The 25,554-nt window shown below is 43.1% G+C and overlaps 1 protein-coding gene across 1 annotated transcript in view; it reads left to right on the forward strand.

Annotated features, from left to right (window-relative positions):
• The window catches only part of M1ap (meiosis 1 associated protein), a 90,784-nt gene that overhangs the window by 43,329 nt on the left and 21,901 nt on the right, over positions 1-25,554 (forward strand). The window contains exons 5-7 of the mRNA NM_001447412.1: positions 19,308-19,481; positions 21,082-21,244; positions 21,807-21,948. Of these exons, the coding sequence (NP_001434341.1) occupies positions 19,308-19,481; positions 21,082-21,244; positions 21,807-21,948 (479 nt within the window). The remainder of the gene's footprint in view (positions 1-19,307; positions 19,482-21,081; positions 21,245-21,806; positions 21,949-25,554) is intronic.

The raw sequence follows: 25,554 nt of genomic DNA on the forward strand, positions 1-25,554 counted from the left end.
TGCATGATGCTCTGGGTTTAACACCCAGCACTGCAGGAAATAATACACAGTACCATACTGACACAGGAATAGACCATTTGTCCTGTCTAGAACAGATTGCTGAGCCCAGAAACAAGAAGTCCCATGAAATCTTAATGTGTGGTGTGGCTGCCATGGAAAAACAATGAAAAAAAAAAGATTAATGTAGTTACTAAATTATGCTAGAATGATCAGTGTTCCTTACAGGAAAAAGAAAAGTTGGATCTCTACTTTATAAAATTTAAAGGGATTAAAAACCTCAACATGAGATAAAACTTTTAGAAGAGAATATATAAGAAAAAACTTAGACTATAGGTGAGGAGAGGGAAGGATTTCGTAAAGTCTGCTAGCTGCAAAAGACTGAATAAGCGTCACGGTGTTAAAAATCAGAATTTCTGTTTGTCAGAAAAATCACACCTACAGCTCTGACCCATACAACCAGCCTGGAGTACCTGTCTGGAACACAGACTTTGTGCCGTTGTCGTCATAATGTAGAGCACAGGGGCAGAGTGGAACGATGCTAATGAATCTCCGATACGAGATGGGGAAGCAAGCCACTAACGGCACAAAGAAGATTGCACTTCCTTACAAAGCTCGAGGAAATGAAAGCAATAAAATGCTGCTTAAAGTAGTAAAACTGCTCTTTAAAAGGGAGAGAGCGATAAGGAAGTCCAGCATAGCAAGACTTCCTCTGCAGATGAGCAAAGAGCGCACAGGCATGTCAGTGCTATTAAGGGTATTCTACATCTCAAGTCTGACAAAATAATTCGTGGCTGTCTGCTTATGGTTGCGCTTTCGGGGCGTACATGGGTGCACTTAATAGGTCCTCATTTGCATATAATAAAGTTTTTATAATAGCCTTCTAGAGAATGGATAAGTAATAAATATGCCAAAACTAAACAGGCCACAGTGATCAATATACTTTGGCATCTAGACGACATCTGTCTGGGTTGACAACAGCCTGCACTGATTGGGTGTATAAGTCTTGAAGCAGTTACAAATCAGCTTAACGAGGCTGTCAGCAAGCCTGCATTGCTCAGTCATGTACACAAGGATATCAGGTTCCTTTGCTAAGTGCTCACAAACCATCTGTTTAAAATTTCCTCCTAGAGTTTACTAGGGATCGATGTCAAGGTCCTTGGAAAGACACCCCATCTGAATGTGTTCTCAGGAAATACCGAATGTTAACAATCCAAACAAAGAAGATAGAGATTTATTGTTCCTTAGAAGATTCCAGAAAGAAGTGGGGGTCGGGGATCGGAGGGTCCCTTCTGTACTTCAAGCAGTTGTCAGACTCTGATGTCTTAGAAAACAGGCCAGATGAGCAGCTGCGTGTCGAGTTTGTCTTTGATAACTGCATTAAAGTCATTTTCCTGTGGTGTTAAGACTAAATTAGAAGCTCTGTTGTGTTTGATACCTAAAGATTTTTAACCCAGATAGACATTTGTTTCATTTAAAAAAGAAAAGCCATGGTCTCAGAAAAATAGCAACCTCTCCTTTATACTTGAATGAAGTAATAGGAATTTAGCAGCATATCTGAAATTACATGAAGATTAAGAGTTTGCTCTTGCCGGTTTGAGGAATAATCTACACACCAGAAGTTACATGCATTCAACATGTACAACTCAGCGAGTTTTCATAGTTCTATACACTTACAAATCATCACCTGGTCAAGATATCAAATACTGCTGCTGTGCCCAAAGCCCCTCCCACCTCGCTACACTCAGTCCCACCCTGTGTCCTTCCCTCCTGTACATTGGATGGCATTTTACAAAAGTAGAGTCATACAGTATATATACCTTTGTGTCTGGCCTTCTTCATTCCGACACTGAGATCTGTCCGTGTTGTTTATAAAAGTTCTGATTGTTAAGCAGTAATATTTTGCATAAATGTTATATTTTGTTTAACTATTCACCTGTCAATGGGCACTCTGGTTTCCTATTTTTGACTATGAATAAAGCTTGTGTAAATATCTACACACGGATCTTGCTGGGTATGTATGTTTTCATTTCTCCTGGGTCCTTACCATTTATCTTTTCTCATTCATGTACTTTCAATCCATTTGCGAGTTTGTATTTAAAGCATATTGAGCCAGTCACGGTGGCAAACACCTTTAATCTCAGCACTTCAGAGGCAGAGGCATGTAGATCTCTGAGTTTGAGGCCAGCCTGATCTACAGAATGGGTTCCAGGACAGCTGGAGCAACACAGAGAGACTGTTTCAAAATATAATAATAATAATAATAATAATAATAATAATAATAATAATAATAATAATAAATTTGTTGTAGACAACATATCTTTTTATTTATTCTGATAATTCTAAGTTTTACTTGTAATGGAAGTCCGTTAATAATTACTTTAAGTATTGACTATTGATATGGTTGGTTTTAGATCTACTATTTTATTCTTTTGTTTGTTAATTCTGTTTTGATTGGTCTTTTTTTCTCCTCCTTTCCTGCCTTTGAGGGGTGTTCAAATATTTGTAAGATTCGGGGACGGAGAGATGGCTCAGCAATTAAAGTTCTTGCTATTCTTCCAAAGGACCCAGGGTTCGTCCCTGTAGCCACATCAGGCAACCTACAGCCACCTGTAACACCAGTTCCAAGGGATGTAACATTCTCTTCTGGCCTCCAAAGTCACCAGAATACATGTACTATACACACAGAGACATACACACAGACATATAAGTAACTTTTTCAATTTAGCTGGGTATGTGGTGCATATCTTTAATCCCAGCACTCAGGGGCAGAGGGAGGCAGATTTCTGTGAGTTCAAGGTCAGCCTGGTTTACTTGGTGGATCCCAGGCCAGCCAGGGCTTCATAAGACCTGCCCCCCCAGTTCTCGGGGATTTAGCTCAGTGGTAGAGCGCTTGCCTAGGAAGCCCAAGGCCCTGGGTTCGGTCCCCAGCTCCGAAAAAAAGAACCAAAAAAAAAAAAAAAGACCTGCCCCCCCAAAAAAACAAAAACACAAAAGACATAAAAAGCATTTTAATTCTATTTTATCAATTGTAATTTAGCTATTCATTTTTGTGTTATTTTTAGTGACTTCTCTAGGGGGTTACATTACATATCTTTTGTCTATTCACAGTCTAATTAGAGTTAACATAGGACTTAAAATCTATTTTTAAATTTTTTACAGCATACTTAAAATTAATACAGCACTACTTCATGTGAAATACAGAAACTTCACAATTACGTAGGTCCACTTATCCCATCTCAAGTATATATTCTATCTTTTACTTTGTATGTTTACTTTTTCATTTGTTTTTAAAACAGGGTCTCATAGAGCCCAGACTAGCTTTGAACTCAATGTACACCTGAGGATGACCTTGAACTCCTGCCTCCTGCCTCCCGTTTCTGCCTCTCACGTTCTGAGTTCTAGGGTTATATTACACTATTGTTTATGCTGCAGTTATCTTATGTGTTCAGTGCCTGTAGAGGCCAGAAAAGGGTATCAGATCCCATGGGACTGGAGTGACAGATGGTTGTGAGCTACCCTGTGGGTGTTGGGAATGGTTCTTAACTGCTGAGCAGAATCTCCAGCTCTTGGTCTTAAATCCTGGATCCTCCATCTTTACCCATATATTTTTGCTCCTTCCAATGCCCCTCATTCACTCCTAGACACCCATGTTTGCCTTTGATATCATGTCCTTCCCTTGAAGGACCTTGGTATCTTTTATAGTGAGGGTTCTGGCAGTGACCATTCTCACTGCTATTTATCTGACAATGTCTAGTCCACCTTCATTCTTCAAGATTATTTGTCTCATACAGAATTATAGGTTGTCTGGGATGTTTCAGTAATTTAAAGATATTCCGTTGCCTTCTGGCCATCCCTTGCTTCTCTTTAGAAATGACAGCCCTTAAATCATTTTCGGCTATCTGGAAAGGATCATTTTTCTGACTGTTTTCATGAAATTGTCTTTATGTTTGTCTTGAGCAGCTTGATAATGACATAACTAAGCATAGATTTCTTCTAATTTATCCTGTCGGGAGTTCACTAAGCCTCTTTAATCTACCTATTCTCCTTCCAGATCTGATCATTTACTTGTTACTCTTAAAGACTTATTTTTGGCTGGACTCAGAAATAAAAGCTCTAACCAAGGATAGCCTGCATCTTTTGGCAATCTGTTCCTGGTTTTTTTGTTTGTTTTTTTTTTTTTCTTTGCTTTCCTTCATTCTCCTGGCGAAAAGTTTAGCATATTCTGCAGTCTTCTCCATTTGGCATTTTTGTTGCAGAACAAGTGAAGTAACAAGACTGTAAGTCTTGGGTGCCTTGGTCCCAGCCTTCTTCCCTTCATCGTTCAAGAGCTTTCTGACAATGTATTGGCAGACATCATCTTCACTAAAAAGACTGAAAAGCAATAGGATTCGGCAAGCTCCTCTGATCGCCAAGCACTGAGGCACGGTAGTATCTGTCAGTTTAGGAATAGCCTTCTCCCCCTTTTTGACAGTGACCGAGTTGGGAACCCAGATTAGACATCCACCAGGCATCCGTGAACAGATTTGGGCTTCCTCTTTCCATCTCTCCTTGGCCTGTAACAAGTGTGCCCCTTACTCAACAGCTGCTGCACTCGGTCAAGAGTCGAGAAACCTCGCTTCATGAGGTTTGTCATTCCCACTGCTGATTAGGACAACATAACACTTCTCCTCTTCACCCAGAGCACCAGCAGCTCCTTCTGTGCTCCTGCGCTTCTGTGTGGCTCTGTGCTTCTCGTAGAAAGTACAGAGTTGGCCTCCATCGTCCACTGCAATCGTCCACTGCAATGTGTGTTTCTGACGGCTGGTGGCTGGGAAGGAAATGCACAGCTTCTCCTTGATTCTGCTGACCACTGAGGAGGCTCCAGGAAAAGGAGCTTGAGTCTATATGCTTCGTTTTTCTTTTTAAGATAGGGTCTCACTGTGTAGGCCTCGCTGGCCTGGAACTCAATTTGTTAACCAGACTGGCCCCAAGTCACAGATATCCATCTGCCTCTGCCTCCCAAGTACTGGGGTTATAGGGTACACCATCACGCCCTACCAAACCCATACACTTAAATCTGTAACTTAAGTTCTAGAACTTTCTACCATATTTCTTCAGATATTTTTGTGCTGTATCCTTTCTCTTTTTCCAAGTCCCTATATGTTAAACTTTTTAAAATTCTTCCACAGAGAGATCCCCACATAGTGGTATAAACTTTAATCCTAGTACTTAGGAGAGTGAAGCAGAAAGATTCCCAAGTGTGAGGCCACCCTAGCTAGACCCTGTCTCTGTCTTAGCTGGGCATGGCTGTTTAAGACTTCAAGAGACCCTGTCCCCCCACCCCAAAAAAACAAAACAAAACACAACCAAACAAAGAAAGGACTCCATCTCAAATAACAACAACAATAACAAAATACAAAATACAGAATAAAATAAGTGTGTTCCACAGAGCCTAGGTTCTGTACCTGTTGTTTTTGCTGGCTGGCTGGCTGGCTGGCTGACTGGCTGGCTGGCTGGCTGGCTTGCTGCTTGCTGCTTGCTTGCTTGGTATTGGTATTGAGGGTCTCAGGTAGCCCAGGGTCATCTTAAATTCTCTACATAGCATAAAATGACCTTGAACTTCTTATGCCCCTGTCTACACCTCTCAAGTACTAAGGTGAGCCACTACATCTGATTTTATAACGCTGGGAACAGAACTCAAGGCTTTGTGCTCACTAAGCAAGCTCTCTATGACTGAGCTATATCCCTAGCCCCTGTTCCTTTATTTTGTCCACTTTTGTCCCTTCAGGTGGATGTTTTTCCATCTGCTTTTAGATCACTCACTTTGTCCTTCATTCTCATTCTGCTTTTAAACTCATGTGAATGTTTTTGTTTAGATACTGTATTTTTAAATTCTAAAATTTCCATTATTATCTTTTATATTTTCTGTTTATTGGCATTTCTTATATTTCTTTTTTTAAATTCATCTTATATTTCTATTCATTGTGAACATACTTTCAATTCCTCATTGAGAATTGTTTCAATTATGTCAATTAAATTATTCAATTCAATAAAGTCTTTATCTGGTAGAGTCAATATCTTTATCAAGTAAAGACTGACATTTGTGATTTGTGTTTTCTTTGGAGACTGAGTCATAGTTTTCTTTCTCTATATGCCAAAAACATTTTAGTTTTATTTTGCGAATGTTAGGTTATAGAGATTTTAAATTCTGTTACCTTGCCTTGGAGTGATTTTTGTCTGTTTTGTCAGACAATTAACTTTGTAGGCTCAGACTGCCACCCACTGCCCGTACAGTAAACCAATACTCAAATTCTCAATTCCACTCTTCCTGTGTTTATCTTGCTGGTTGTGGTTGTGGTGGTTGTGGTTGTGGTGGTTGTTGTAGACAAGGTCTCATTTAGGTAGCCCTGGCTGCTGAGGAATTGCCTATTGTAGAGCAGACTGGTCTTTACCTCACAAAGACCTATCTGCCTGCCTCTGCCTCCTGAGGGCTGGGATTAAAGACATTTGCCACCCTCCCTGCCCTTAGTTCCATTCTTTTTTTTTTTTCAGTTACTACTGTACTTTATTGTGTTCAACCAAATCACCATGTTACAAAAATAGCAAACTGCCATAATAAAAAATAAGGCTCCTCTATCCAGCACCAGATAGCATCATTTTACTTTCAAGCCTAGAAATTGCACACTTGTATATAAACCAACCGAAGATGAGGATTGAGAGTTCATCTTGGTGGATTTTTCCTTTGATGAATATGAAGTGTCCTTCCTTATCTTTTTTGATGACTTTTAATTGAAAATTGATTTTATTTGATGTTAGAATGGCTACTCCAGCTTGCTTCTTCTGACCATTTGCTTGGAAAGTTGTTTTCCAGCCTTTCACTCTGAGGTAGTTTCTGTCTTTGTCTCTGAGGTGTGTTTCCTGTAGGCAGCAGAATGCAGGGTCCTCGTTGCGTATCCAGTTTGTTAATCTATGTCTTTTTATTGGGGAGTTGAGGCCATTGATGTTGAGAGATATTAAGGAATAGTGATTATTGTTTCCCTTTATATTCATATTTGGATGTGAGGTTATGTTTGTGTGCTTTCATTCTCTTTGTTTTGTTGCCAAGATTATTAGTTTCTTGCTTCTTCTAGGGTATAGCTTGCCTCCTTATGTTGGGCTTTACCCTTTATTATCCTTTGTAGTGCTGGATTTGTAGAAAGATATTGTGTAAATTTGGTTTTGTCATGGAATATCTTGGTTTCTCCATCTATGTTAATTGAGAGTTTTGCAGGATACAGTAACCTGGGCTGGCATTTGTGTTCTCTTAGGGTCTGTATGACATCAGTCCGGGATCTTCTGGCCTTCATAGTTTCTGGCGAAAAGTCTGGTGTGATTCTGATAGGTCTGCCTTTATATGTTACTTGACCTTTTTCCCTTACTGCTTTTAATATTCTTTCTTTATTTTGTGCGTTTGGTGTTTTGACAATTATGTGACGGGAGGTGTTTCTTTTCTGGTCCAATCTATTTGGAGTTCTGTAGGCTTCTTTTATGCCTATGGGTATCTCTTTTTTTAGGTTAGGGAAGTTTTCTTCTATGATTTTGTTGAAGATATTTACTGGTCCTTTGAGCTGGGAGTCTTCACTCTCTTCTATACCTATTATCCTTAGGTTTGATCTTCTCATTGAGTCCTGGATTTCCTGTATGTTTTGGGTCAGTAGCTTTTTCTGCTTTACATTATCTTTGACAGTTGAGTCAATGATTTCTATGGAATCTTCTGCTCCCGAGATTCTCTCTTCCATCTCTTGTATTCTGTTGGTGAAGCTTGTATCTACAGCTCCTTGTCTTTTCTTTTGATTTTCTATGTCCAGGATTGTTTCCATGTGTTCTTTCTTGATTGCTTCTATTTCCATTTTTAATTCCTTCAACTGTTTGATTGTGTTTTCCTGGAATTCTTTCAGAGATTTTTGCGATTCCTCTCTGTAGGCTTCTACTTGTTCTCTAAGGGAGTTCTTTATGTCTTTCTTGAAGTCCTCCAGCATCATGATCAAATATGATTTTGAAACTAGATCTTGCTTTTCTGGTGTGTTTGGATATTCCGTGTTTGCTTTGGTGGGAGAATTGGGCTCCGATGATGCCATGTAGTCTTGGTTTCTGTTGCTTGGGTTCCTGCGCTTGCCTCTCGCCATCAGATTATCTCTAGTGTTACTTTGTTCTGCTATTTCTGACCGTGGCTAGACTGTCCTATAAGCCTATGTGTCAGGAGTGCTGTAGACCTGTTTTCCTGTTTTCTTTCAGCCAGTTATGGGGACAGAGTGTTCTGCTTTCGGGCGTGTAGTTTTTCCTCTCTACAGGTCTTCAGCTGTTCCTGTGGGCCTGTGTCTTGAGTTCACCAGGCAGGTTTCTTGCAGGGGAAAAGTTGGTCCTACCTGTGGTTCCAAGGCTCAAGTTTGCTTGTGGGGTACTGCCTAAGTCCTCTCCGCGGCGGCAGCAACCGGGAAGATCTGCGCCGCTCTTTCTGGGAGCCTCCGTGCACCAGGGTTCCAGATGACGTTTGGTGTTTTCCTCTGGCGTCTGGATGTGCACAGAGTGCAGTCTCTTCTGGTTTCCCAGGCGTGTCTGCCTCTCTGAAGGTTTAGCTCTCCCTCCCACGGGATTTGGGTGCAGAGAACTGTTTATCCGGTCTGTTTCCTTCAGGTTCCGGCGGTGTCTCAGGCGCAGGGGTCCTGCCGCTCCCGGGCCCTCCCCTATGGGAACCCAGAGGCCTTATACAGTTGCCTCTTGGGCCAGGGATGTGGGCAGGGGTGGGCAGTGTTGGTGGTCTCCTCCGCTCTGCAGCCTCAGGAGTGCCCACCTGATCAGGCGGTGAGGTCTCTCTCCCACGGGGTTTGGGAGCAGAGAGCTGCTGCGGCAGTTCCATTCTTTAAGTCTAAACTCCAAGCTGTTTTCCGTTTGCCCCTCATGTGAGGCAAGGGCCAGCTAGGGCCTCATACTGAGCTCCAGCACATCATTCAGTGCTCTCTGGATCTCTGTTTTACTGGACTTCTTCCTCACTTTCTGGAAAGCCTGGTTCGCCTGTCTTCTTCCCCTAACAAAGCCAGTGAAAGACAGACTCTTCTATGAAGGCTTAGCCTGGCGAGATGCTCAGTTGATAACATGCTTGCCCTGATTTTGATCTCCAGCACTCATGTTAGAAGGCCAGACGCTACCTTTGAGCTGGTGAGGTGGAGGCAGGAGGATTTCAGTAGCTCCCTGGCCAAGCCGTCTGGCCAAGACAGTGAGCTACATGTTCAGAGAGAAACTCTATCTCAAAAATAAGGCAGAGAGCACTAGAGGAAGACTGATGTTGACCTCTGGCCTCCACACATGCAAGCCTGTGGTCACACACCTTCACACACACACACACACACACACACACACACACACACACACATCCACTCACACACACAAAAATAAAGGAAAATTTTTAATTAAAATCTAAGGCAAGTTAAGGTGCTTTCTGCCAAGTGCAAAGACCTGAGGCTCCATACCCTAGTTCACTCTCCAGGACTCACTCGGGGGAAGAAGAGAACCGACTCTTGCAAGATGCCATCTGACTATCACATTCACACCATTACACACACACACACCATCACACACTTACACACACACACCATCACACACACTCACACACACACACATACACACTCACACACACAATCACACACTTACACACACAATCACACACTTACACACACACACACACACACACACGAATGTAATTTTTGATTAATGTAGTTGGCAAGATAAAAAGCCCTATGATGTCAAAAGACAACTGAAAAGCTGGGGAAAGTCCTGGGACTTATAACAGGGGAACTGACATCTAAACACAAAGCTGCAAGTCTTAGAGGGGAATTTGTAAACACCTTTGTACCTTTGGAATTTTTTTTTTTTTTTGGTTCTTTTGTTCAGAGCTGGGGATCGAACCCAGGGCCTTGTGTTTCCTAGGCAAGCGCTCTACCACTGAGCTAAATCCCCAACCCCACCTTTGGAATTTTTATGTTTGCTTTTGAGTCACCACTTCCTCTTTTGTGAACCCAGTATCCTGAAAATACTCTCCAGAGATACAAAAAAGCAGACCCGGGCAGTACAGTCACGGTCATGCACCAGGTGTGTGCGCGCACATGTGCGTGTGCTTTGGGATTTTCTCTGGTTTCTGAGACCTTTTCGACTTTACCTTACTCGACCCAGTTCACTCTGCAAGTCTGGCGATCCAAGTTCAATCCCTGGTTCTCCAGTGAAGTTAGAGAACCGATTCCCAAAAGTCGCCCTCTGACCTCCGCACATTTGTGCCTTGTGCATTTGCCACACATGTGCAGCAGAGTGTACATAACAATGACGATAACTAATAAGTAAAATTTTAAATGTTTGAAGGAGGCAAACACAGTGCTGTGGCTGTTGGGGCTGTGCCATCAGACTCCTTTTTGTCCACTGTAACCTTCCCTCTCTTCTTACCGCTGTGCCTGTGAAAACACTATTTCCCAGCCAGTTTCAACGTTTTATTTCTAACTCTGAAAGTTGTATGTCAGCTTATATTAAATACCTTTAAGTAAATTAATATTTGCAGGAAGAACAAAGACTTTTGGTTTGGTTTTTTTCCTTCTTTCTTTCTTTCTTTCTTTCTTTCTTTCTTTTTTCGGAGCTGAGGACCGAACCCAGGACCTTGCGCTTTCTAGGCAAGCACTCTACCACTGAGCTAAATCCCCAACCCCAAAGACTTTTGTTTTTAAAACATGGTTTCTTTATGGGGCTCTGACTGCCCCCAGTACTCAGTGTCCATCTCATAGCCAAATTCACAGCAATTCTGCATCAGTCTCCCTAGTGCTGCCATTACAGGCATGTGCTACCATGAAGAATTTTTAAATATCTCCTACAACTAGTGTTTAGCAAGCCAAATAATACTCTATCTGTTTTTCTTCTTTACTGACATGAGAGGTTATGTGTAGAAGCCAGAACACAGCGCTATCATCCACCTCCTTTGTCTCAATTAGACTAGACTGGCTGTCCGGTGAGCCCTCCTGCCTCTGCACCACCATGCCTCCCAGTATTTTCACATGGATTCTGGGTTTGAACTCGGGTCTTCCTGCTTGTGAGGCAAAACCCTTACCAACTGAGCTATCTCTCCAGCGCCAGATAATACTTTAGACTTTGGCATACCCCCAGTCACTACTAAGCAACCGCTTTCACCTAGGGGCTTCATTTTTTTAAAAATAAGATGAAAATAGGGGGCTGGAGAGATGGCCCAGTGGTTAAGAGCACTGACTGCTCTTCCAGAGGTCCTGAGTTCAATTCCCAGCAACCACATGGTGGCTCACAACCATCTGGAATGGAATCTAATGCCCTCTTCTGATGTGTCTGGGGACAGCTACCGCATACTTATATATAATAAATATATAAATTTTTTTAAAAGGTGAAAATAGGGCCATTAAGAACTTTAGTTAAGGGGCTGGGGACTTAGCTCTGTGGTAGAGCGCTTACCTAGGAAGCGCAAGGCCCTGGGTTCGGTCCCCAGCTCCGAAAAAAAGAACCAAAAAAAAAAAAAAAAAAAAAAGAACTTTAGTTAAGATATATTTCTTCCAATTTAGGCCACATGTTTCACTAAAAACAAAAAAGTAAAAGAAATGGCCCGGCTTCTGAGTGTCTAAAATGTTCACATCTTTGTAGACTTCCAAGAGGCAACTTTTTGATCTTAATTCCCAAGATTACTTCAAAGTCTGCAATGCTTCCAAGTGTCCAGCATCCTTATTTCATACTCGATGGTCTCTCAGCCTGGGATCACTCTCATCTCCAGCTTACAGTACTCGTTACTTTCCGTTGCTGGATAAAATACCATGACCAACTCAATGTATGAAAGCTTGTTTGGGCCTCTGGTTGCAGAGGGGGCAGAGTTCATAATGCTGGGGAACAGCAGGCAGGCAGGCAGCAGGCAGCAGGCAGCAGGCAGGCAGGCAGCAGGCAAGAAGGCAGCAGGCAGGCAGGCAGCAGGCAGCAGGCGGCAGGAGCTGGAAGCTGAGAACCTCAACCACATCTTCAGCCACAAACATAAAGCAAAAGGAGCAAACTGGCTGCCGGGCCAGGCCTTAAGTTCTTCAAGCCCATTCCCAGTGATACACCTCCTCCAGCACCCATGTGTATAGGCTTCGGCAGACATATGCATGCACATGGAACATAGACATACTTTGAGGTACACACACACACACTCACACGCACATGTGCACACACACAAAGTATTTCTAAAACATACACTTCAGCTGTGTGACCTTGCTTCAGGGTTTACCTACTGCTGTAGGCATTACCTGACTTTCAATATCCAGAGTTCGGTGAAGGCTGTCACTGCTTGTGGCCACTAGAGAGCAGAGTAAGTCCACGTGTAGGTTGTGAATGTCGCTTCCTGTGGCTACAATGACTCAGGCAAGGCTCTCTAATGTTTGGCTGTGTAGTTTCACTCTGGCACCCTGTTTCATCAGATAATCGTGCCTTGCTTTCTGGGAGGAACTCTTCTTCAGTATCTGAGAACAGTATCTCCTTCCCGACTCTCTGGTTTAGCCCCTTTAGCTCTGTTTCTGAGGAAGACTGCAGTAGGTGCTGCTGTTCCTAACCCAGTAAAGCAGAAGCCAAGGAGGATGACCTAGCAAAAAAACAGTTTGAAGAAAAAGGAAAGTTCTTCTTTTGCCTATGAGATTGAATCACTCTGTAGATGGGAGAAGAGTAAAAGAATAGGGCGTGTGGCACAGTTACTAGCGTGCTTGCTTGATTTACATGCGTGAAGCTCCGGGTTTGACCCTCAGCACCACATAAACTGTCTGGTAGGCCAACCCTTATCATCCCCATACTTGGGAAATGGAGGCAGGAAGACCAGAAGTTCAAAGTCATCCTTGTCTACAAAATGAGTCTGAGGCCAGGTTGGCCCACAGGAGACCCTGTTTCATCTCCCTTCAGCGAGATAAAGAAATGGAAGAGAAGGAAGGAGAGGAGGGCAGTAGTTGACCTACTGCATGCTGTTCTTAAACAACTTAGACCAGAGTGCTTCATGATAACTAGGAAATAGGTTACAGTGTCCCCACCCCTCCCCAGAGCATACAACTAACACTATCCAAGCCACCATGCAAGTCCTGATCTTTCCACTAAACTGCCTTTCATAAACTCGGGGAAAGAGAGCCTTCAGAAGAAATAAATTAACAAGTATGATTAATACTGCATAAATGAAGCTCCCAGGCACCCAACAGTTACTAATTAAAGACGGACAGGGAAAGATCCTTTAAGCATAGGTCCTGGACAGCGTTCTGAGTCAAATGCTGGAGGAGGCGCAGGCCACGGATTAACAGAGTAATAAAAGCCCTAAGGAAGGAAGGAAGTCATGTGACAAGGAGACTAACTTAGCTGAAGCAGAAGAGCCACAGGAAAAGCGATGGGAGTAATAGGCCTTTGCCAAGGCCCCAAACTGGGGGATGGGCAGGATGTACGTGAAAAGAAGCCTACATCTAAATGGGGAAGATCAACCGTGCTCCCAGCTAACAACAGTGACAACACAAAGTATAAAATGAGATGCCTGGGGTTGGGGATTTAGCTCAGTGGTAGAGCGCTTGCCTAGGAAGCGCAAGGCCCTGGGTTCGGTCCCCAGCTCCGAAAAAAAGAACCAAAAAAAAACCAAAAAACAAAAAACAAAAAACAAAAATGAGATGCCTGCCCCTCCCCCGTCACCTACAAATGCAGGGTGGGTCAGGACATGTACCGGCAGCATTTGAACTTGATCTTGAAAAATAGGGTGTCAGTGGGTGACAATGGAAGGAACAGCCTGGGCCATCACAGAAGGTGGAGGCTCCGAAGTGTGATGGCTCCAAGGTTCCAAGAAGAGGAGGTGACAGTGGAATCCAGCCTGAGTCCTTCGGAAGAGCAGCCAGTGCTTGTCCCTGAAAGGAAGCCATTCCTTCTGAGACAGCAAAATAAAGATTCAAACCTGAAGCCCAGCACCTCTATGGAAACGACATGAGAATGTCTTCAAATGAGAAAATTCTGCTGTCACTCTTCCCAGAGCGTGTGAGTTAAGAGATTAGATGGGGGTTGGAGGGAGAGCAGGCTCAGGACCCAGGTGTGAGTCTTGACAATTCCCAACACTCACAAGGTGGCTCACAACCACTGTAACTTCAGTTCCAGGGAACCTGATGCCATTTTCTGGTCTCTGTGGTCCCCACAGGGTCCCCAGACATGCATACAAGCAAAACACCTATACACATAAAAATAAATGAATTAAAACTTCTAAAAGGCTAGAAACACTAACAACAAACAGTGCTGCCTGCCTGACTCATCTCCATCGTAGAACACGTGCCAGGTCCAAGAGCCCACTCCTCAGAGCCGTTTCACCTGCACCCTCTCAAACATGTAGCTTGCCAACCTCAGAGCTAATGGAAAAGCCGAATATTTTAGAAAAGGAATTGTCACTGCCATAATCAACAGGAACAGAGGTGACATCCACATCTCTGCCTCTGGGACACATCCAGGAGCCATCCTTAGAGACGGTCCCTGCATCCTGTTGCCTCCTCTCTTTGCCCTCAATTTCTGGTGAGTTTTCTTGCCACCCATTCTCTAAGCCATGACAAAACCATCAGTAAAGCTACTGCAAAACCTTGCGACTTGCACGTCAGCCTTGTGTGTGACGTCATGCTTACCTTTTGTTCTAGTTTTAGCATATTTGCTGCTAAACTTTTTCCCTTCATTTTTTTTCTTTTACCCCCTTTTAAAAGATACGGTTTCACTGTGTTTCTCTGATGCACCTCGAAGTCTCTATGTGAAACAGGCTGGCTTTGAACTCACAGAGATCCACCTACCTCTGCCTCCTGTATGCTGGGTAAAGCATGGACCACCACACCAGCTTCAGTCCCTTCTTTTTTTTAAAGCATAATTTATTTATTTATTTTATGTATATGAGTAGTTCACTCTAGTTGTATTGTATGGTTGTGAGCCACCATGCGGTTGCTGGGAATTGAACTCAGGACCTCTGGAAGAGCAGTCAGTGCTCTTCATCGCTGAGCCATCTCTCCAGCACTAGTCCCTTCTTTTTTTTTTTTTTTTTTTGTTCTTTTTTTTCGGAGCTGGGGACCGAACCCAGGGCCTTGTGCTTCCTAGGTAAGCGCTCTACCACTGAGCTAAATCCCCAGCCCGCACTAGTCCCTTCTTAACAAAACTGCTTTTCCTTGGTCTCACCATTCCAAGTTAGGTTTGTAGTTTTAATTACTTTAGAAAACCCTTTTTGTTCTTGTTGCTGCTGCTGCTGCTGCTGCTGCTGATGATGATGATGATGATGATGATGATGATGATGATGATGATGATGATGATGATGATGATGTTTCTAGGTTCTTAATATGAATGATGATGTCTTGTCCCCTCCTGTTGCTCATCATGGGAGTTTCCAATCTTCTACCCTTTATGTTTACGGCTTCGAGACTCTCATTTTTATTTGTTTATTTATTTATTTATTATTTTTACTTTATGTCTATGAATATTTCGTATGTACATGCACCACATGTGTGCCTGGGGAAGCCAGAGGGCGGCCAGCTGAATTCCCCGGAACAGGAGTTACAAGCAGTTAATAGCCAAAGTACAGGTGTGGGGAATTGAACCCAGGTCTCCTGAAAAAAAGCAGCGAGTGCTCCTAACCACTGAGCCACCTCTCCAGCCCCTCAATTCCATCTCTCTAGCTCTATCCTTGCCCTCATGCTTTTATAGTTCTTCTGCCTCACTAAGAACAAGCTGCTCACCCATTCCCAAACTCGGGTCAGAGTTCAAAGGCTTAGAAAGAAGAAGAATAAGCTCTCAGGTGTTTGCCCAGTCATCTCCAGATGATCCACATTAGTTTTTTACGATGCTTCTTTGGCAGTATCTTGTGCTTATTATTATATACCATAAAACACAATGGAGCAGTTGGGAATTTGAGAAGGAATGTTCAAGAATGCTGCTTTTAAATTTCCACAGGGACAGAGAGTTGTGTGTCCCTGATGAAATGAACGAAACAGCTAGTAATGAATGAGTCTACATAACTATTTAGCAGAGTTGATCATGCTGGCCAGAAAGGGGGGGTGTATTTGCTCTCCCCGTTGGCTGCAGGGTAAGTCCTTGAATGAGATGTGAAGTCATCTCACTCCCTGCACCTCCTGTGTTGGAGCCAGCACCATGGACTGAACCTTCTTTGTTCTTGAGGTGGAGAAGTCTGCCACCTTTAACAACTTGTCCTCAGGAATGTCGTTCTAGAAATAAACCGCCTGGCATTCTGAGTCACACACAGACGTTAATTCATTTGAACCACTGGCTTTTCTTAGGCCCTTTGTATTCCGATGGACCCTCAGGGTTTCTCCTCAGCTCTTCCCTCCCGTCCTCTGTCCATGCCTCCTCCACTACTTTCTCTCTGGCTTTCCCTGACATTTATGTAGAAGCAGACCCCAGCATCCAAGGTAGAACTGGCTGAATCCAGAAGTGCCCCAGGAAAGCCTGTTAACTCACCTACTCAGAGCCTCTAGTCACACACCAGCCTAGCCCCTCCTCTTTGATGCCAAGCACACTTGTGAGACAGTGTACCAATGAGTAACTTCGTAATCTGTTCGGTAAGGTAGGGCCAATACAATAGTTCATCTGTTTTCTTTTAAATGTTCAGATTCATTTTAACAGAGGTAATAATTAAACACATTTTCACTATAAATGGTAACATAGAACTGATGTGTCCCTTGTTAATAACTAACCAGCATGGCTGTGTAATTTTTCATAGCTTTTATATTCTAGAATATTTTTGCTGTTTTCTAAAGATTTATTTTATTTATTTGGTGTGTGTGTGTGTGTGTGTGTGTGTGTGTGTGTGAGAGAGAGAGAGAGAGAGAGAGTGCTTAGGAACTGAACTCTGGTCCTTTGCAAGAACCACAAGCAATCTTAACTTTTGAGTTATCTCTCCAGTGCCCTAGAATATTTCAAAACAGAAATACTCAATTAAGATAAATATAAATAGGGGCTGGAGAGATGGCTCAGTAGTTAAGAACACTGACTGCTCTTCCAGAGGTCCTGAGTTCAATTCCCAGCAACCACATGGTGGCTCACAACCATCTGTAATGGGATCTGATGCCCTCTTCTGGTGTGTCTGAAGACAGCTACAGTGTACTCATATACATTTAAAAAAATTTTTTTTAAAAAAGATAAATGTAAATAATATAGGAATGTGAATTAAAAGGGAATGTGTCTCAGAACCCTGCCCATTTCTGCTCCCCAGCAGCTAATAGCTGGATGGCAGCCTTTTGGATCTTTATAATAGGTGCATGTGCACACTCATGGGTGCACTTTGCATGTGCACACTCATGGATGCACTTTGCAGATAGTTTTATGTTCATACAAATGAGATCGATCATATTACTCCTTTCTAAATTTCAGTGTTGTTAATTTTAGCTTCAAATTGCTAATGATTACATAGTACAAATCAGTCTGAGTGTGCCGTAATTTATTTAAACATTCCTCTGTTGATGGCCACTAACTAGACTTGCTTCCTGTTTGGAGTTTCATTGTTGGAATGACAATGCTGTGCTGAAGGTCTTTGTATAAATCTCTTGTGTACGCTCCAAGAATATGTCTAGGACAGATATTACCACATACAGTTGATGTGTCAGAAGATAGGCATGCTTAAAGTTCACACTTTTCAAAATTTATAATCCCAGGAATTGGAAAGAAAGGTAGGAGCCCCATGACACATTCAAGGTCTGGTCTACACAGTGAAAGCCAGGCCAGCGAAGCTACATAGCGTAACTCTATCTCAAAAAAAATGTTTAATTAAAAATTAAACTCTGGGGTTGGGGATTTAGCTCAGTGGTAGAGCACTTGCCTAACAAGTGCAAGGCCCTGGGTTTGGTCCCAGCTCCGAAAAAAAAGAAAAAAAAAATTAAACTCTTGCCAGCCAAGCAGTGGTGGCACATGCCTTTGATCCCAGCACAGGGAGGAAGAGGCAGGTAAGACTCTTTATTATTTTTTATTATCTTATTTATTTATCTCTGAGTTCGAGGCCACCCTGGTCTACAGAGCAAGTTTCAGGACAGCCAAGGCTACATAAAGAAACCCTGTCTCAGAAAAACCAAATAAATAAATAAATAAACAAAGAAATAAATGAACACTTATCTGAGTGTGGTAGTGCATGCCTTTAATCCCAGCTCTTGAGAGGTAGAGGCAGGTCACTCTGAGAGTTCAAAGCCAGCCTGAGATCCAGGACAGCCAAAGGTCCACAGTTAGACCTGTCTTAATAATAATAATAATAATAATAATAATAATAATAGCAATAATAATAATAAATGGCGGGGCCAGGGATTTAGCTCAGTGGTAGAGCGATTACCTAGGAAGCGCAAGGCCCTGGGTTCGGTCCCTAGCTCCGAAAAAAAGAACCAAAAAAAAAAAAAAAAATGGCTCAGCACTTGCTGCTTCCAAGAGGTCCCAAGCTCACTTTCTCAGCACTTAAGTCAAGCATCTCACAACCATCTATAACTCTAGCTCAGGGGGTCACATGCACCCCTGCATACCTGCATAGAGACACATGCACATAATTAATGTAGCTCACAAGTAGCTCACAGCCGCCATCTATAACTCCACTTCCAAGGCACCTAACACCCTCTTCTGTCCTCTGTGGGTGCCAGGCCCATTTGTGGTACGTAAACATACATGCAGACAAAATCCCCAAACACATAAATAACTTTTTTTTAACACTTTTATAGTCACTGTACTATTTTATGTGTACAAGTCTTTTGCCTGCGAGCATATATTTGGACCACACACATGCCTGGTGCCTACTGAGGTCCAAAGAGGTGTTGATCCCTTGGGACTTGAGTTACAGATGGCAGTGTGCCACCATGTGGGTGCTGCTTTCAAACCCAGATCCTCTGCAAGAACAAGTGCTCTCAACAGCTGAGTCATCTCTCCAACCCCAACACATAAACAATTTTCAACTAAAATGAATCTATGTTTAAATAATTATAAAGATTTATTTTTTTTTACTTTTAATTACATCTGTTTGCATGTGTGAGTACAGGTACCATCGGGGTTTAGACGAGACAGCAACAGATCCCAGGAGCTGGAGTTACAGGAAGTTGTGTGCCAAATAATATAGGTGCTAAGAACTGAACTCAGGTTCTCTGCAAGAGCAGGCAGGACATACTCTTAATGGTTCAGTCATCTTCCCAGCCCCTTCTGGGGCAGGGGGACTTTAAATAAATAAATAAATAAATAAATAAATAAATAAATAAATAAATATTACGATGTTAAAAAACCCACTTTAACCACTATTTTCCTTTCTTCTACAGAGAGTTCCATCCTGGAAGCTGACATTGTCCTTGAGACTCTGGACAACGATGTGGTCAGCATGGAGGTCTTCTTCAAAGCCTGGCTGCATAACACTGAAACTGACCAGGAAAACATCCACCTTTTTCTTACTCCACAGAGTCTTCCTCCTTCTTCCAGAGCCAAGGACAATCCAAGTACAGAACCCTGAAAAGATAGACTCTGTAGGCTCAGAATATCCTTGTCTGGGGTTAGAACTCTGGATAACTCTACAGAGGGAGCAAAACACAGATAATGTGAGGCCTAGGGGTTTGGGTGAGAATTGGGTGAAGCTGTCTGGTGATGGCGAAAAGTTCTCAAGAGTGATCATCCCAGGCACCCAGGGCCAATAGTGATGAGGCAAAGTCTTTGAAGCTGCAGTGATAAGACAACGGCTAGACCATGTAACGATACAGACAAGCAAGCATTGTTCTCAATATTCGCACTCAATATGGTAGGCAGCATTGGTACTCTATCTTAAAAGATTCTTTTACCTTGATAATACCAATGCTGCCTGTGGTGAGAAGAATCAACAAATGTCTTCTCACTGGGGCTTGAGGGATGGCTCAGTGGCTAAGAGTACTTCTTGTTCTTGTGGAAGACCTAGAATCAGGTCCCAGCACCCACCCAGAACTCACGATCTCTTATAAACCCAGTTCCAGGGGATCTGACATCTTCTTCAGGCACTGGCCCCATGTATGACACACGCATGAAGACAGAAAAACACACGTAAAATAAGAATAAAATTCTTAAAAATCTCTCCAGGTAGGCATCAAATTGAGGAAAATTGCAAGAACTCAGAAGCAAGCTCCACGTGGCCGTCTGGTCATTGCACAAATCACCATCCCTTTCTCACAAGGATCCAGTGTTCACAGGCTTGCACGTTTGCCATCGATATTCAAACCAGATATATATATATATATATATATATATATATATATATATATATACCTTGTAGCATCAAGGAGTCCTGGGGTAGAGGCAGGAGAAGCAGGAGTTCAAGGTCATTTCCAACTACTAGCAAAGTAAAGGCCAATCTGGTCTGGGCTGCAAGAAATCCTGTCAAAAAGAAGTTAAATTAAAAAAAAAAAAAGGCTTAATAGGGCAGCGTGACATACACTAAGAGTAGTCTAGCTCAGTACCAATTTATGCACTCCTGACGTCATAACACCACTGTGCTCTGAGGCATTATACTCAGTCCAATACTCAGGTTCCTTCCAGGGCATTAAAAATAAGCTATTTCAGGAACTTGTGCCTCCCACGGCTCCTGACGGCCCCTAGAAGAGCCCAGAGGAAAACAGTAGCAGTCAGCTGACTCTCTGACTTCCGCTTTCCTGCTCTCCCTTCATCTGACCAGCACGCTTGCCAAAGCCACAGGGAAGCAGCAGAGGCAAGATTTCCTAATGTGAAACCCAAGGGCCTCTGCATATTTTACCATTTGCTGAGTGTTCCTCTTGAATGGGCAAACCAGACATCTCTCTATGAGACAACAGCCCAGTCAGTCCAGCAGTAAAGCAAGGAACAATCATGTCAGGCTCAGAGAATAAGTAAACTCTTCAGAGCAATAGTTAGACCACAGGTTGCAGATTTGCCTTTACCTCCTCAAACCAAGCTCGCTTTCTTCTTCCCATCCCCCCTACTTCCTCCTGACCCTTGCCTGCTCAGTGAATATAAAGTAGAAGCAATTGTTGTTTCTTAGTGGCATAGCCTGAGGTAACTTGTAACCTGGTCTCTTCTCTAACTCCCCTTTTACTGTAGTATGTCTGAAATGTGATCTCCAAGAGCGATTTCTCAGCCCGTCCCTGCTTCCTGGTACAGCCGATAGCATGTCGAGAATAGATGACCCCAAAGGAGACATCAGCACGATCTACCAGATGGCCTCCCTGTCGTCAGACTCTCCATACAAGCTGCAAGTGATCAAGTATGCTTTGAGGAAGCCTCGCCAGGCTAAGCTGTTCTTACTGTTTCTGTGGCCTGGGCTTGCAGAGATTCAGATTACATCTCTGCAGCAGTGGCCAATAGCACTTACAAGCTTGCCATGAGAAAAGTAAGGTTGGGCTCCTCAGCAAGTGGAAACCAGAGGAGCAGACACAGACTTGCTACATAAGGCAAGAATTGGAAACATGGCCTCTGAGTGCAGAGAAAGGCCAGGTTGATACAAAAGTGGCCAACCATTCAATAGATGTTTGTCAAAAGCCTGCTAGGATTAGTACAGGAATGGACCCTTCAAGGGGAAAGGGGTATCAAGATCCCGACTCCAGCCCTTCCTCTACTCTAGGTACTAGAATTATTGCTTCAGGGGACCCAGCTCTCAAGCAGAACAGCGATGGCAAAACCCAACTTTGCTGCTTTCTAGTTCTTAGTCTAAGGCCCCAAGTGAAGGCTGCTGAGCTCTGAAAACTTTCAGTGTGCAAATCTGATCACACACTGTGTAGTTTACACAGCCGATCCACAATACCACTAAGGAAGTCTTTCTTTTCCAGGGCTCTGAAATCTAGTGGGATCTGTGAGTCCCTGACCTATGGACTGCCCTTCATCCTCAGACCCACAAGCTGTTGGCAGCTGGACTGGGATGAGCTGGAAACAAACCAACAACATTTTCATGCCCTGTGTCACTGCTTGATGGTGAGTGCTCTACCCCGGGGAAGAGAGCTCACACAACAACTAGAGAAAAACAGCCACTAACACTCTTCCCTAACCCGGACCTGCATCAACCCTGGAAAGGGTGGAAACCCTAGAAATACTCTGAAATCCACAGTGAATATAATGTTGCCTCTGTTAGATGAGCCCAAAGGAGCCGTTAGTTCACTACCAGATCGCTTTTCTGGCATCAGCCTATAACAAGCTGACCAACTGATCTAGTGAGATACAAAGAACCTCCCCACTCCGTACAAATGCTACTGTCTATAGACTTTCTCTGTTTTGTTTTGTGTGCCTATGTGTAGGGGGTGGAGCACAAATGCCATGGCACAGATCAGAGGACAACGTTTTGGAATAAGTTCTATCCCTTGGTCATATGGTCCTAGAGACTGAACTTGGGTTGTCAGATTTGACAGCAATCAACTTTACTGAGCACACCACTTCCCCAGGCCCAGGTGCTGCTCTTACTGACTCCATGGCTAGAAGCCCAGGGATTCATTTCTTATCTCTAAGTGTCAGGTAGAAGTCAGTTTAGGGGTAGCAGTTACAAGTGTGAGCAAAAAAGGAATTCCGCTTGTATGAAGAATGCTTCCTGAACTCAGCCATAACTCTTTATTTTATAACCTTTAAACAGGAGTAATGATGCTTTAAAATGTACCTCCTTTCGGACTTAGGTGGTAAAAGTACTTGCCACATAAGCCTGTAGATCTAAGTTCAAACCCCGGATCCACTGTGGAGAATGAAAACACACCCAGGAAATTGTCCTCTGGCCTCCACTCATGCACAGTGGCACACTTGTAGCCACAGTCACACACAAATATTGTATATACACACACACACACACGAATAACAATGAATGTTCTAAGTCCTGGAGCCTTCTAACACTGTACTGGTTATCAGAACAGTTTCTGGTCCTGATCCATGCCAGCCATTTCATTGACCCTAGATTTACATTCAGTGATGACTTAATGGATATATCAGTTTCCTCTGTAATAGGGGAGACAGAAATATATATAATAGATTAATAGTATTGAAGTCATGGTTAGAAAGATACAACAGAGAACTATTTGTAGGCATATATAACCAATTAGAGCTCAGTGCGGGATGGATGTGATGAGGATGAAGTATCCAACGGGTGCTTGGTGCCTGACTTGAACATCAAGATGTCAGCCCTTAGAACAGAAGCAAATCAAAACAAAACAAAAACACATGAACGGAAAATTAATGTGGCTCGCCCAAGTCCACACGGTTACCTTCTGACCCTACACATGGGCTGTGGCACCCACACCCACACACAAATTATACACTCAGACTAACAATAAATACTTGTAAAAAGAAAACCAGTGAGGGACTAGAGAGGCAACTTTGCAGTTAAGAGAGCTTACTGCTCTTGCAGAGGACCCAGCTTTAGTTCCCAGCATCCACATCAAACGGCTCACAACCTCCTATGAATCCAGTTCCGGGGCTCTGATCCCTTGGTCTGGTCTCCACTAACACACACGGCATGCATGTATACACGCATATACACGCACGCATGCAAACACACACACACACACACACACACACACACACACACATTCAAACCCACATGCATACACATAAATTTTTTTAAAAAAAAAAGGAAAGGAAAAAAGCCAAATGTGGTGGTACTTGCCTTTAATTCCAGAACTTAGAAAACAGAGGCAGGCTGATCTCTGCAAGTTCAAGACTAGCCTGGTCTACATTGCAAGTGCTAGGCCAGCCAGAACTATATATTACATGAGACTCTGTCTCAAAAACCTAAAAAAGAAAAAAGGAAAAAAGAAAAGAAGAAAATTAACGCAACACTTAAATTGAAATAAAATAATTGAAAAGTGAATCCAAGGACAAAGTACTGAATACATACTTGACCTAGTGCTGGAGAGAAAGCACTGAATTTAAGAGCACATGCTAGGGGTTGAGGATTTAACTCAGTGGTAGAGCGCTTGCCTAGCAAGCGCAAGGCCCTGGGTTCAGTCCCCAGCTCCGAAAAAAACAAACAAAAAAAAAAAAAAAAAAAAAAAAAAGAGCACATGCTGCTTTTCCAGAGGACCTGAGTTCAATTCCCAGTACCCGCATGTCCTGCTCACAACCACCTGTAACTCCAGTGAGAGCCAACAGCTCTGTTCTGCACAGATAGCTGCTCTCATCTGCCCCTACCCACACATACATAGCTAAAAATAAAATACATCTTATAGAAAACAAAGGTTTGACCAAAGTGGACCAGAGTGAAAAACATGCGTCACTCAGGTTTGACTGAGGTAGACCACAATGACAGACATGTGTCACTCATGAGTGACAGGCACAAAGGAAAGGGCAGCACAGCACTGTCTTTCGCTGTCAGAAGCAGGCTGCTTTTCCTGTTTCTTGGTGTCCACCCACTGAGTTCCTGTTTCCAGTCTGAAGAACGGCCACTCCTCTTTGCAGAGCGGAGGCAACAGATCAATGGGTTCTGTGACTGCCCCTCCGCTCAGTTTACTAAGTTCTCCACCCACTTCCTCAGGGTCTCTGAGAGGATCCATCACTCAGCAAGCATTTCTCCCAGTACCTTAGTAACCCTTTTCTTTTCTTTCTGACATATTGGAGGTTGAACCCAGGATCTCACATATGCCAATCAAATTCCTAGCCCTACCCCCATTCTATATCCCCAGACTTCCATTTGTGTGTGTGTGTGTGTGTGTGTGTGTGTGTGTGTGTGTGTGTGTGTGTGTGTTTATTCTGGGACAGGTCTCATTTTAAGTTACCCAGGGACTTGAACTTAATCTGCAACCCAAACAAGCCTTGAATCCAAGACCTTCCTATCTCCGCCTCCGCCTCCCTGGTCCTGCTTGGTTTTTTTTGTTTTGTTTTGTTTTTTTGTTTTTGTTTTTGTTTTTAAGGCTGGATCTATTGTAGCCCAGGTTAATTTTCTTGAACTTGCTATGTAGCCGAGGATAACCCCTCTGCTTTCTGACCACTCGTATTATGGACAGGTACCACCACACCTGGTTCAGTATGGGATTTTGTTTCATTTTTGTTTTTTTGAGACAAAGTCTCTCTATTATGTAGCCCTGGCTGTTCTGGAACTCACTTTGTAGACCAGGCTGGCCTCAAACTCACTAAGATCCACCTGCCTCTATGCGCTGTACTGGGATTAAAGGTGTGCACCACTATGCCTGGCTTATATGTGATATTTTAGACATTAGCATTTTAACACATTTTCCTGAAAATGTACACCCTTAACAACTCTTGCAGGATTATTGCCCAAGAAAATGAGATAAAGATACACACAAACAAGATGTTCGTCTCGGTGTAGTTTACAGTGGTAGAAAATTAGAAACGACTTAATGTCCTAAGAGAGCGGAACGGATGCCCAGGTTGGCCTTTTGTCAACTTGACACAAGCTAAAGGCATCTGGGAAAAGGGGAACCTCAACTGAGAAAATGCTTTCCTAAGACTGGCAGGCTGCCACAGGGCAGGTCCGCAGGGCATTTTCTTGATGTGGGAACCACCACCACCCCCCGTCTGGGTAGGTGTATTGTAGGATATTTGATCACACTGTGAGCCCAGTTTTTTACTGGGAAAAAACCTGAT

The sequence above is a fragment of the Rattus norvegicus genome, chromosome 4 (assembly GCF_021556685.1).
Source record: "Rattus norvegicus strain SHRSP/BbbUtx chromosome 4, alternate assembly SHRSP_T2T, whole genome shotgun sequence".
In the NCBI taxonomy this organism is placed as follows: Eukaryota; Metazoa; Chordata; class Mammalia; order Rodentia; family Muridae; genus Rattus; species Rattus norvegicus.